Below are 14768 nucleotides of genomic sequence, written 5' to 3'. Positions count from 1 at the left end.
GGCACCCGTCTATTCGTCGTTTTCATCAGAACCAGACCTAACCAAAAGCCACATATGAGGTTTGCAATTGTCTATCCAAATCAGGACTCCATGTAGAAGTAGAGCTAACAACAGATGCACCGATGATTCTTCTAAGATCATTTGAAATATAGAAGTGTATCCAATCAGTTGGAAACATTACATGCTACTGGTTACAAAACTTATGAGGCTGCTACGCCACTTTTTTTTTTTTTTTTTTGGGTTCGAATGGCACAATGCTAAGCTAGTGATTATTTTTCTGGGAACGTTTCATTTTGAGAAGATGTGAGAGACCCGCAACTACATGTAAACGACTGCTTGGAACACCTGTTTTGGCTAGTGCCCTCCCTTTCTGGTCCAGCAGCACAAAGCAAGGAACATATCTGATATCATAATGAAGAAGCTGCATTGACAAGGAATAAGGATATAAAAATCAGCTTCATATACTAATCAATTCATATCATTGGGGGGGGGGGGGGGGGGGGGGGGGGGGGGGGGGGGGGGGGGGGGGGGGGGGAAGGAACCAAACAAAGTTGGGAATTCCAGGCACTTGCTCCACTTCCTGGGAAAGAAGGAAAGTTGGAAATTTATATTAATCTAATGAAATTAAAAAGTTTTTTATAAGGAAATTAGAAAGTTGTTCAGCTGTTTGTTGTACTCCAAAATAATAAAAACCTCCTCCAGCCATAACACCCTAAAAAAGACTGCCAACATCTTTGTTTATGCTGAAAAGGAACGCTGATCAACATGAGCGTTACAAGCAATGCTGCGTGGAAATTGAATCAAGACATGGGTTTCCGTAGCATTTCCACATACAAGATTGCAGCAAATATCATAAACAAATAGCCACAATATAATAAAAGAAGCTAGCTACGGGATCAAAACAAGTTGAGAAATTAATACCAAGTTAATGCAGAAATCCTACACACAAGAACAATAATCCTACACCGCACAAATCCTATAATGCAGAAATAGCCCACCCGTTTGGATACAGAGGTGAGATGAAACCATCTCATCTCATCTCATCTAATTTCAACCAATAATCCGCTATTATTCACAAACCATTTCAAATCATCTCATCTCATCTCATATTCAAACAGGCCATAAATAAAAGTGTGTTTCTTCTTGTTTAAAAGTTTGCCAATGCATTTAACAATCATATCAGTCATCAGCACTTTCTTCATCTGGAAAACATATGAGACATAGCGACAGAGTCATACTAGACTTACTAGACTTGTTATATCCGTTTCAAAGGGCAAGATCGTGACACGAAGACTTTAAAGCTAGTATATTACCCTCCACAACACAGGCTTGTTATACTCTCCAACACAAACAGATCAATGTAAGAAAAATCCAACAATGTGGTGACTATACATTAAACCTAACCCAAATATGCTTCAGCTGTTAAGGAGAACTGCATTAAACCTAACCCAAATATGTTTCAGCTATTAAGGAGAACTGCATTACAGGAATAATGAGAGTGATCAATGGCCTCTCAAGCAATTGGAAGAGTTCAAACACAGAAGTGAATGGATGGGCTAATAAGAGATATTTTCCTCTACTTATAAGAAAAACTACAGTTACTATTGCAGTTAAAAATTGCAACAAGTCATAGGGAGTGGGGACACCACCCCCAGGAGAACCAGCAATAGCTCAGCAAAAATCAGCCAAGATATGAAAACCTAAAACAGGAAAATATAATTAAAATAATATAACGAGAACCTCCATATAATGTCAGATAGCTATATGATATATCCAACAAGTATACAAAATTTAGTCTCAATATTGAATGTATGTCCATGTAAAATCGGGAGGAACGTAGGGTACCTCAGGCAACCATTTATCATTTTCTGCATCTGCCATGACAACGTTGAGCCAATCTGAGTTTCTGCCCTCCACCTCGGAAACAAAATTAACTAAAGAATTGCACAGTCTGCATTTTGGTGAGTAAAACTCAATCACTGTAGCCTCTTTCCCAGTTGCCAAAGCTGCAGCAAACGCTCTATGCTCTGCCTCTCCTTGCTCTTCAGGAGTCAAGATCTTTCTTGACTTCAAACTCTGACTTTGATTGGTTCCAGCATCCAATTGGAAAGGCTTAAAGGTACCCATCCATGGATACGAGGATTTTGAAACGGAGCTGACAAAATTGAAAGCAACAGATCCAAGACTATGCATGGATTTGAATATCCAAGGACCCTCAAAGCTGCAGATGTTGGCATTTCTTGGATTTTGATGGTTGTCCCAAGGAAATTTCAGGCAAAACAAAGGTTGTTTGGGAAAAGGATTCATTTTCTCAGACTTCCCTTTCCTAGATAGGAGGGCCTCAAGAGTCAAGATCCTTCGTTTACTACCCCAACAGTGACAAATCCACGGATGTTAAATGCAATAGCGGAAGGTAATGGTCAGCCTGGAAGAAAAAAAATATAAGTAAATGATACAGATACCACTTTAAAAAATAATGAAAAAATTAACACCATTTCAGTAGCTGGTTCAAAAAGAAAAGGGCTATAGAGGAGGACAGAGAGAAGGGAACCGAGAAGCTTACCAACGGAAACTCGTGGTCGGTCGGAAAGGAGTGACGTACGGATGCGCGGAAACAAGCTTGCGGCGTGTGGCGTTGCGTGGCTTGGCTATGGCTGGGACGGCGTGGGGCAGAGCGAACAAGGGGCATTCGGTTTGTTGCAGAGGGGAGAGGGAGAGAGAGATACGGACGGAGCCGGAGAGGGAGACCGGCGTGGAGGCGCAACCCGGAGAGGACGAATGGCGTGGGCGCTGAGACAATGCGTGAATAAGTGAACGGACGGCGTGGCAGGCAACGGGGAGGATTTTGGGGTTGGGGGGGGGGGGGGGGGGGGGGGGGGGGGGGGGGGGGGGGGGGGGGTGCGGTTGTGGGCCTGCGAAGGTGGGAGAAGAGAACTTGGAGAAGGGGTTTAGCGTGCACTCAAAACGGCTTCGTTTTGTATTTTCATTTTCTTTCAAACATGGGTTGGGCTCTAAGATGAGCTTTGGATTAGGGCTTGGACATTTAAATCAGCTTTGGGCCTGACTTTAAGGCTTCGTTTGGTTAACAAACTCACTTCAACTCATCTCAACTCATCATTACAATTTTTTTAAATTCCAATACAAAATATAATAAACAATTCAACTTTTTCAAATTTTAAAATAATAATAATATTAAAAAATAATATTCTAATAATATTTTATCATCACAACTCAACTCAACTCAACTCACTTCAATATCCACACACACCCTAAGTCTTAATTGGGTTGGATTATGACATCCGTCGAGTGGCATTTTACGGTTATCTTGATAAGAAATGATATTTGTAGTCATAGAGTATGCAAGCGTGCACTTCTTTTAAAAAAAAGCGAGTAAATATTAGACTCACGTAAAAAAATTAATTTTTTAAAGATGGACCCCACTCTATTTCAGAATGAGTACGCTATACTTGCACAATACATAATTACATCTAACATTACTTTTTAATAGACCCTACTATATTTCAGAATGAGTACGCGATACTTATATAATACATAATTGTATCTAACATTACTCGCCTGGGTGAAGACCTAGGCATATCGCTTCGGTACCGCAAGCAACCTTGGGTTGGGTTGACTTGACTTGAGAGAGTGGAAATGTTTAATGCGCTCAAACTCAAAAATTGGGAATGGTCTTCCAAAATTTATCTTGAGCGGTCTATATATTAAGCTATTAGCCTCTAATTTCTTCTGAGAAATAAACAATACTCCACTCAGGAGGCAACCAACCTGATGATGAAGAGATAGATTAACCTCATGTCTGAATCAATATGCATGGTGTAATCGTGACTCAGATCATGTGGAAATTTATATCTTCTTCAAATCATAAACATAAAATGTAATTACAGATCAAGTCTTTCTAAGAACTATTTAATTTGTTAAAGTGATGATACACTTATAATTCTTTCACAATTTTATAACTCATTTTACAATCAACTAATGCTATTGTACAACCTCATTAAATTAAAAAGTAACTCAAGTTTTATATAACTACTCTCAACTTGAAGTAGAGTTGTATAATAGTTGTAAAGAGTTGTAAGTTTATTATTTTTCATTAAAGGTGTTATAGTAGGAGTGAGTTATGCTACTTATGATGGTTTCATAGCTTTTAAACTTTGATGAATGTATAAATTATAATACTCGTAAATCATAAAAAACATTTTATAATAAAGTAATCTTGAAACAAGTCTCGTGCAAACCCTTTACAAAGAAAAGTAAAACTAGGGATCAGCAATTGTAGCTCATCATCCTTTTCACACCTTACGTGGATTTAGGTTTTTTTTTTTAAAGCAAAACGCACGTTTTGCTCGTGGGTTTTACATTTCTGAAGCATTCGAATTTTGATTCATATCCCGCGCACACCCTCTCCCTAGCCAGGAATTGCGTTAGTTTCCTCTTCCCAGGGCCACCCAGCGACGGCGTCTCTCTGTTCAGTGCCCCCTCGCAATGCTCCTCCGTATACCACTCCTCGCGAGCTGATTGAACAGAGCAAACCAAGTTGCATCCCACGAAGATGCCCCTCCTCCCTCGCCAAGCAACCCTCGACGCCCTCCCTCTACCCAGCAATGCTGTCCATCTGTTCAACGGCACCCGGCGAAGCTTATCCATCTGCCCAGCGCTGCCCCTCCTTGCGTGCTCATTTAACGGACCTTCCATACTATTATGTTCTTCTTGTGTACTGAGAGAGGTGATTTTTGGGTGTTGTTAGATGGGTATTGCCACTTTAAGGCATGGAGAAAAAACAATGTTCTTCGATTTCTACTATTTTAGTCTTATCGTGCTTCTACTTTCATTTTTGTGTGCTTCTACTTTAACTGCCTGAGCGAAAGCAAATGGTCTTGGTGAGAGTCATGTGTTTCACCATTGTTGCAGTCCATAATTAAATATGTGTTCATGAAGTGGAGGTAAATGCTGATAGGAAAATTATTTCTTATATAGGAATTGGTACAAGGATTTGATCAGAAGACTCCTAATGTGGTAATGGCAAGATTCACTTCTCTGAAAATGATTATAGACTTATTATTATCATGTCTGTCACTTAGACATGATGGGCACCCTTCAACTTGAGTTAAGAATATATGAAGGATAAATATTAAGGTGTACTAATCAAAGTTTTGAATTTCATACCATACCAGTTGGTACCATCGAAATATACCCTTTTTATGGTGTAGCTGGTACAGAGAATGATATAGTTTCGTACCGGTTAGAATTTCGGCCCGTACCGGCTGATATTTCAGCCCATATCGACCGATATTTCGTCCTTTACTTTTTCTTTTTTTTTTCATTTCTTCAAACTACAAGCTCATTTTTTGACCTCTCAATTCAGATCAAATTATTTATAATTTATATATTTAAATATAATGTATTCATATATAGACTATTATTTTAGAATATAATTTTTATATATTTATATATATAATTTATTCATATATAGACTATTTCGAAACTGTATCCAAAACGGTACCGATATTGAAATTTCTCCTTTCAATACCTCGATCGAAACGGTTACTAAAACGGTATTCAAAACATTGGTGCTAACTGAATTTCTCTCATGGTAGCCCATATGGTTGTTCCTAGCATATTTATTTCTTTATTATTTTTTCTTAACTGCATCCCTGTTAGTTTTTTCATGCCAAATTTACATCTACATGCAGGTGGGAGCCACTCTAGATTCCATAGAGCAACTTTTTTTTTCCCCTCAAGAAAAGCATAGATTAAACTACGTGGTTACAGAGATACAAGATTCCATAGAGCAACTTGTTGAAGAATAGAGTTTGGACCCATTGTTTTTGAATAAGTACATATCTTTAATTTGTGATTAATGTGTATTCAAATATATGGTTGGTTGGAACTTATAAAATATATATATATATATATATGTATATATATTTTTATATATATATATATAGCTAGATTGCCAAGAACAGCTAGATTGATATTACCAATTAAGAGGCAAAGCAATCTTGGTTTTCCTCGACTTCTCCTTTAAAATCTAAATTCCCAAGCACGAGTACCCAAATCCAACACACCCATTGACAATTGAAGAAACTATCTGGCAACTTTGAGAAGCCTTCAAATCGAGTTGTAATGTGAACTATTTTCAATGGCGACTTCTGAAGCATATTCAATAAAAGCATGACCAATAGCAAGACATCTAAACAAATTATGAATACATGATTAATGCACGACGAGGAATGACTCAAAATTAAAAATTAGAACTGTAAGGCCTTCCAACACATTGTCTGAACAATCCTTGCCTTATTGTCTAAGGTATGTTTTAGTATACAACAGTAGGTATCTGCATTCAATGCCCTTCAAGTTTGAACCAATGTCATTGTTAAGCTTTCTCTAGAAGTTCTCACATTTCAGAACTCAAGACCTTGTATTGTTGTTGATTTTAATGCTGTATTTTATATGATGTCTGTTGTGTTATTAAGAACTTGACGTATAAAATCAGCTGCAAGAATATCCACAACAGCCATGTATATTAAGATCCACAACTCCACTGTCAAGTTTGTAGATCAATTATAAATTATAATTTGAATGGCTTCAGATTTTAGGAGATCAAACCATGTGCACAAGCAGTTTGTTAAACTCAACTTTTCATTACACAGGTTAATTTAATGAACCTACAAATACCCCTTTTGTACATCATAACTGATATAACATAGGGGGAGCACAATTACAATTGGTCTATTTAAAAACAATCTACTCCATATAACGTGTAAGTTCACATACAACTTATCTGAATCAAGCCAAAACTATTACAATTGTGACAACCTAGTACAAACACAATAATTTTCATTTTTCCTTCTAAAGAATTGTCTCTTTCTCTCTCTTACTTTATCTTCCCTTTTCCAAACTTCATACTCGCGCACCAATACGTCATCCCACATCTTCTAACGTTTATTCTCTCTTGTACAAATGTTCTCATCTAGCAAATGAAGTATATCCACCCAAATAAAAAATCCACATCTCGCTTCTCCCTGCACATATTATGAGCATTTTAATACTGTTGGTATTTAAATACTAAACCAGAGTAAAGCATTACTCAAAAACTCCACCTAACACCACTACTATGTTATTTAATACTGTTGAGCCACTCATGAGCCTTTTCCTTATTACTTATGTGAATTATGAAGGTTTAGGCCTTGTCCAAAATCCAAACAAAGGTTCAGGCCTTAAAAATCCGTCACTTATTCCAACCATAGATCCCTTGTATTAGTCAAACCATGAAGGGAAAAATTGGTAAGTAAAGCCATGAAAAACAAAATCCAGAAGTTAAGAAGTTTGTTGATCATCAAACCCAATTAAGACATTGCAAAGATCTATCAAATAAGTAAGACCTGTAAACTTGCATTTATATTATCAAGGCAAAGATAACAAAATCAACCAGATTTAGTAGTTTTAAAGTAGATTCTAGTTTCAGATTGAGTACACACCTTTGCTTAATTAGGTTTAGAAAGATGCTTAATGTCAAGTTCTCTATACCCTTGTTGACTATCACTCCCGTATAATTTTCATTACAGTTTGGTCAAAGCAAGAATGTTATACATTTTTGTTACATTAATATAATTAAATAACAAACATATAATCACAAATACAGGTTGACCTGTTACTCTAAATTATATAAGAAATTTTGTATGAATTTTACATATTCCAGTAGTTAATACATAAGTTATATGCTTTGTGTTCTTATTATTTTGACATCAATTTAACACAAAAGTTTTGCATCTCTAGAATATGCTTACACAAATTGTGGTAGACTTGAATCTACTTTGCATGCACAAAGATGACAAAATCAACCAGCCTAAATCAAACTTGCATGGTCTTTTTATCAGCTATACACAACTTCTCTATATGAATAACAACCTAAATTAACCTTGAAAATTGGTAAGCAAAGCCATGAAAAAAAAATCCAGCAGTTAAGAAATTTCTTTGTTCATCAAACCCAATTAACACATTGCAAAGATCCATTAGATACATAAGACCTGTAAATTTGCATTTCTATTATCAAGGCAAAGATAACAAAATCAACCAGCCTTAAATCAAACTTGCATAATCTATTTATCACTGAAGGCAAAGATCTATATGAATAACAAATAATCAAACTTGCATAATCAAACTTGAATAATCAACCAGCCTAAAAAGTCTATATGAATAACAACCTAAATTAACCTTGTAAATATCCTTAATCCTCATTGACGGCACAAAGCAAGATAATGAGAGACTACAATCAGAAACCAAGATAAGGTATTTTTTAGTCACAAACCCAAGTAAGGAAACACTTAAACATACCTTACAGTGGCACAGATCTCTAGACGTGGGTTTCTCTTCCGCAGATCTCTAGATGCACACCATGCCCTAAAATGACAGAGAAACAAAGAGATTATGTAATTCCTTCGGGCGGGACTGAGATGGAGGGGGAGGGGTTAGGGCAGAGACGAAGCCCGTCTGAGATGTAGGGGGAGGGGTGCGTGGTGAGATGGAGGGGGACTGAGATGGGGGTGAGGGGTGAGGGGGGCTTAGAGCATTAGCATTAGATTCATCATTTTCATCTTCAAAATTTAATGAAAAATACATATTTTCCATAAATTCAAAATCTCCATATCCATAACTCCACATTAGATTAACCATTGGATTCATCAAAATAATAATATAATATTTTTTTAATAATAATATTTTTAATTTATTTTTTTTAATTTTACAATTATAATAACTATATGTTAATTAATAATTTAATTTAATACTTAAATTATTGTTGCCTAACTTAAATATATTGTGGCTCAAAATTGAGAAATAATAATTTAAGTAAATAAAATAATGGTTATAAAGTATGAATAGTGAGTCTTCAAATTTGAAGATGAATTGGAATGCACCGTAGCTTAAAGTTTCAGATTTTAGTGTTTGGTGAATCTAATGCAGTGATTTTAAACATAAATTCATCAAATTTTGAAGATTGAACTCATTTAATTAGTCCAATGTCAATGCTCTTAGGGAGAAAAATTGGTAAATTTGTTTAGGCCACGTCATGTGTGTGATCCGACTGATGCAAATAGTGGTTGCTTCCTAGACTTTTTCTATAAAAAAAAGTGGACTCCACCAAAAAAATAGTAGTTTTTTTTAAATTTTTTCATAATGGGTTCTACTTTTTAATAAATGTGATATTTAAGACTTGCACAAAACAATACTCTTTGGATAATAACAATAGATGTCTACTACAAGTCGTTACTCTTTATATAATAACATTAACAACTGTCAACCATATGGTTGGTGTTAAGCGCATGTTGAACTTGAATGGTACAATTTTGCAATAATGTTTTGGGCTATCAGCCCATTTAACAATAGGCCCACAAGTGTGCACAGAAGTGCCGTCAGTTGACCGATGAACCCATTATAACGGCCCAACAACCCACACCTATTATTCAGCTGCTTCGGATTTGACTTAAATGCCTCGCTAATCATAACCACTTCCTTTTTCCCTAGTGGAGACTTACTAAATTTTGAAGACCAAACTGTGCTCCTAAACCCCTTGAATTTACCACTATGCCCGAAACATAGATGACATATCTCCCCCTACTACTTCACCTAAACCCAGGGGTACATCCGTACATACGTAATTTGATTCCAATTAACAAGGAATTTGAATTGGAAGCATCCTACAATTTTCCTCCACTTACCAACCAAAGCTGAGTGGAAAAAGAGTAGTGGATAGCCAAAATTTTCTAGCCAGTTTTCTTGAACCCCCACATTCCCAAGAAAATCATGTCTCTATCTATATAAACCCACATCAGTTCACTCTCTCTTGCCACCATCTCTCATTCATTCCTTGATTAAAACCCACAAAAATAGAGCAATTTGATCGGGATTAAGATCATGGCTTTTAGTCAGGGAAGTGCACAAGGAGGAGGATTCATCTTGCTTCTTCTCACTGCCTCTTTGTTGGTACTCATGAGTGAGGCCGAAACCATTGTGGTTGGAGGGTCAAAAGGTTGGAGTTTCGGCTTCAACTACACTGATTGGGCTATCAAAAACAGTCCCTTTTACATAAACGATAAGCTAGGTAAGTACTGTTGATGACGAGCCTTAATTTTAGCTTAAACTTTCAGAACAAATGACGAATTAACATATTATGATAGTATACGTTAAAGTATCATGTGTTTTAAGCTCGAACACTGACATGATCTACTTAAGTTTTTAGGACAAATAGTGATTTAACGATAGTATACGTGCATGACTTTTGTCGCATGCATATATGCATGCAGTGTTCAAATATGCAGCACCAAGAAACACTTCCTCCTACAATGTATACCTACTGCCAAACCTGTGGAGCTATATAAACTGTGACTTCAGGAAGGCAAGCATTGTGGCAGACGCAAAACAGGGGAGTGGGAAGGGGTTTGAGTTTGTGCTGAAACAGTGGAGGCCATACTACTTTGCATGTGCTGTGAACAATGGCGTTCACTGCAGCCAAGGCCAAATGAAGTTCTTTGCTATTCCATGGCCGCGCCCCCATTATTAATCTGTCTTCACAGAAATCACAGAGCTGGCTAGGGCCAGGGAAGACGCAGTGCTGCTTAAGTATGGTTTACTCATTTGGAGACTATCTCTATGCAATGGTTGTATTAATATTGCTGTTTTTACAGTTATTATTATTATGAGGCTTTATAGCAAAAAAGTGTGAGGGGAATTGTGCTTCTCCTGGATGTTATGCAAATTTCAATAATAAAAATAAAACTTTGTTTTTAAATTTGCGAGTTTTAAACTGTATGATTGATTGGTTAGTTGTTATACTAACATAAGAGAAATATTTTAAGAGTAATTCTACGTACAATCATGAAGTGCGTAAGCGCTATATAATCGCTTTGAAAAAGTGGAGTCTACTATTAAAAAATTAATTTTTTTCATGTGGATCTCATAATTTATTCACTTTTTTTAAAATAAGTACACGGCGGTTGCACAATTCATGGTTGCAGATATATTTTCTCGTATTTTACTCGCAAATAATTATTTTACAGGTTTACAAAAATAAGCTGATAAATAGATGTGGTTTGATGTAATATGTCGTTCTACAAATTTTTCATCAGTAGATTACTAAAATACATCATACCATGCCACATGACACACATTGATTTTAAATAAATAAAAATAAAAAAATAAAATAAAAAATAAAAAACCTTTAAAATGAGGGAAAATAAATAAGAATATAAGTCTTCTTACACGTGACACGTGATTTTAGCATATATATATATATATATATATATTAAAATATGAAAAAACCAATTTATCTAAAATGAAAATCACATGAGTACTTATTTAAATATTTAATCCTAAAAACTGAAAAATTATTAAATACTTACGAAATACGAACGACTTCATAGTCCAATCTAAGCTATCTTATCATAAAATTATATAAGAATTAAAGTTTATCAACATATTATTTTATGACATAATAGAAATATGAGAAATAATATTTCTAGTTTTAAGGTATGTAGAGTTTGCACACTCTCTTTTAAAAAAAAAAATAGTTGGAAAAATCATTTTTTTAATATTAAATCTTACCTTTTTTTTTTTTTTTTTATGAATGGTATTAGATATTGGTATTCAAAAACTACTAAAAAAATACTCTCGAAATATTGGTGTAAAATACTTCGAGGGACAAAGGCCATGCTGGATCCTTTTCCACCCATTCGGCCCATATTGCTCAATCAGTTGATATTTAGGCCCATTGTAGAAACGAAACACACAAAAATCAGGTTATAACTAAGTCCAGCCCAATTAAGTGAATTTTTAAATATGGTTACATTCTTCTTTTCTTCTTTTTTTAAAATATGGTTAAGTTTTTAAGGCAATATTATGTATTGAAGTTATGACTCATTTATTTTTGAAAATGACTTTTGGAAAATAATTCCGTGGCATTAAGAGGATGTTTCATTTTTATCTTTTCAAACATTTAAGATAATTCCCTTTTTATTTTTTTAAGTAAAAGTAATAAAGATGAATCTATTAAAACGAATTAATCTATATGAGTTTATACAAACAAAATCAAACCTATATGAATTAAGCTCGGTTGATAAACAAATTTAATTGATCAAATTTATTTATTAAACGAACTGAGCTCGAGTTGAGTTTGGACTATTTATAAACAACTTAATTTTTTTTAATACATAAATATAAATAATTAAACACATGATCTTCCCATCAGCTTATTTTGGAAACAGTTCTGATTTTAACGATATCAGAGTAGAGATCTCAAGGTTGAACCTAACTTTACACTTTACCTATTTAATTAAATATTTTACGTATTTGATATACTTATAAAAAAGAATATGATCACAAGTAAGAATAGGTGCTAAGATATAAATATAAATAATAAAATATATATATATAGTAATATTACATACAGTCGTGGAGTGCGCAAACGCCGTGCAGTCGCTTTGAAAAAGAGTGAGGTCCACTATTAAAAAATTAATTTCTTTTCATGTGGGTCCCGTATTTATTCACTTTTTTCAAAGTGACTGTACGACGCTTGCACACTCACTCACGATTGCAAGTATCATTTCTCATATATATATATATATATATATACCCATGAGTTTAAGCTTGTGAAATGAATGCATGGTGATTTTACAAGTTCCTCCACAATCCTGCCAAGCCTTCTGATTAATTTCTTTATTTCTTTTTTTCTTTTTTCTGTTTTTTTCTTTTCTTTTTTTTTTTTTTTTTTTTTTTGGTTGGGGAAGGGGTTGTTCCCATGTACTTCCATTACCATGGTCACCTCTTCATCTCTATCTATCACCATATAAAAATAACACAAGTCATAGGTCCTATAAGTAGCTAGGAATCATCATGTTCATGATTCAAATGCCTTATAAGCCACTGAAATTATTCTCACTTTCACTTTATTCATTGCATTCCCAAAATTAATTACTTATGCACATTTAAAACATGCATTGCATGAACTTAGAAAATCCAAAAGTGTCAATGTAAAGTGGGACTCTTCTTTGGGTAAATCTATCTGGTGTCCTAACGTGTGGTCCATCCTGTCGGATTTTTATAGAAAGAAGTATTGCCATGAAAAGATCAAAGATTCTGCATTTAATTATAAAAAAATTTATGGCCGAAAAAAAAATGCAAAAAAATATGTCATTTTTTTCTCTTTTCATTTATAAGAGAAATATTTAATAATAAAGAACTGAAAAAAAATTATTTTATAAATTGACGTAACTTAATATAATACTTCATATCAATTTCTTTATATTATAGGATAAAAAAAAAATATTCTAACTACAAAATAATTATACAAAATAATTATACGAATTTACGTAATTGATTTATCAAATTATAAAATTATTTTTATTATAAAATAAATTTAACGAATCAAATAAAATTACGTACAAATTATTGTTTTTATATAATTATTTTATTAATGTAGCATTTGTCTAAAAAAATTGTCCTCGATCGTGCAGATATAGGCTGCTTTGTTTGCGGCCTCCCTTTTAAAATAATGGTTGCATGCATGTATCATGATTGCAAACTATTCAGCACATTTTTTTGCATCTTTAATCCAACTGCCAATGTACTGATGGATCGACACCAACTTTGTTCTTTCCAAAATGCATGAACTATCTCCAGCGCATGCATCTCCTCCGGACACCAATTATGATATTTTGTAGACCCAAATCTCTAGTAAATTTTACGAAAAATGATAATTATAGTTGTGAATGTATAAGTGTTGTTTAATTATTTTGAAAAAAATAAATAAATACGAAATCTATATGAAAAAAATAATATTTTTTTATAATAAACTCATTTTTTTAAAGCGACTGTGTAATATTTTCGCACTCTACAACTATATGTAGCATTACTCAAATTTCACGTATTGTTGTCGGTGCTACAAAAGCTGTAGCATAATTTGTGTACAGCTTCAAAGGAAAAGAGAATAAAATAACAAGAATATATAGGTATAAATAAAAATTTTATATAAATAAATTTATATTGAAATTTGAAAAAGTTAAATTATTTATTATATTTTGTTTGTGAATTTGAAAAAATTGTAATGATGAAATGAGATGAAACGGTTTCTGTATCTAAACGGGATCTTAATGTAATACGTCACATATACTTTATAATAAAAAGAATTTTACATTCTAATGGATCACATTAAACTGTATATAATATACGACAATTTGTAAAAAAAAAAAAAAAAAAATTGTGAGATTTCAATATAGACTAAGCATCTCTCTAAAATAATATGCCTATAACCTCTTTCAAAGCAAATTTATAAACATCCTTAATTAGGGTTCCCATTTTAGTAGATGTATGTCCAATCCTTCATTCATATCTCCTTTTAATCAAATATTCTTCCTTGGTATCCGAGTGTTTTTCGTGTATTTAGTTTTTATTAATTAAAAATCGCCTATAATAAAATGAAAACCAATTTATGTATTTCACTTGAATAAATATTAAAGTATTTTTACTAAGCATCAATGCATTCCTCTCCTTCAACTCTCAAGTATTAGACAACGTAGTATGATGGTTCCTCTAATATACCGTCAACTAATAGTTATATTATACAATGAACTTAGGGCTTGTTTGGAAATACAACTATTTTCAAATATCTCCTTTTTAAATATCACTCAAATATAAAATATTTTTAATTTTAATTCCTCAAATTTTTTATCTAATAATTATCTAATCATTATAATTTT

The 14768-nt window shown here is 33.8% G+C and overlaps 2 protein-coding genes across 3 annotated transcripts; one reads left to right on the top strand and one right to left on the bottom strand.

Annotated features, from left to right (window-relative positions):
- Positions 1-259: 259 nt before the first annotated feature.
- On the bottom strand, positions 260-2856 carry LOC121243579 (thioredoxin-like protein HCF164, chloroplastic). Of its 2 annotated transcripts, none has more exons than XM_041141707.1 (3): positions 2504-2856; positions 1846-2427; positions 260-421 (listed from the first exon to the last, which is right to left on the bottom strand). In XM_041141707.1, the coding sequence occupies exons 2-3, from the start codon at positions 2305-2307 to the stop codon at positions 263-265; spliced, it is 621 nt and encodes a 206-aa protein (XP_040997641.1). In that variant the 5' UTR covers positions 2308-2427; positions 2504-2856; the 3' UTR covers positions 260-262. The 2 variants fall into 2 exon arrangements, with proteins under 2 accessions (XP_040997641.1, XP_040997642.1); XM_041141708.1 differs by having other exon boundaries at positions 1846-2396.
- A 6997-nt stretch (positions 2857-9853) lies between these two features.
- LOC121243059 (blue copper protein 1b-like) lies at positions 9854-10757 on the top strand. Its single transcript, XM_041141121.1, has 2 exons — positions 9854-10120; positions 10323-10757. The coding sequence occupies exons 1-2, from the start codon at positions 9934-9936 to the stop codon at positions 10577-10579; spliced, it is 444 nt and encodes a 147-aa protein (XP_040997055.1). The 5' UTR covers positions 9854-9933; the 3' UTR covers positions 10580-10757.
- The last annotated feature ends 4011 nt before the right edge of the window (positions 10758-14768 follow it).

Source organism: Juglans microcarpa x Juglans regia, chromosome 8D, assembly GCF_004785595.1.
Source record: "Juglans microcarpa x Juglans regia isolate MS1-56 chromosome 8D, Jm3101_v1.0, whole genome shotgun sequence".
In the NCBI taxonomy this organism is placed as follows: Eukaryota; Viridiplantae; Streptophyta; class Magnoliopsida; order Fagales; family Juglandaceae; genus Juglans; species Juglans microcarpa x Juglans regia.
Note: the sequence above shows the minus strand (reverse complement) of the source record. Positions and strands in the feature narration are given on the sequence as shown.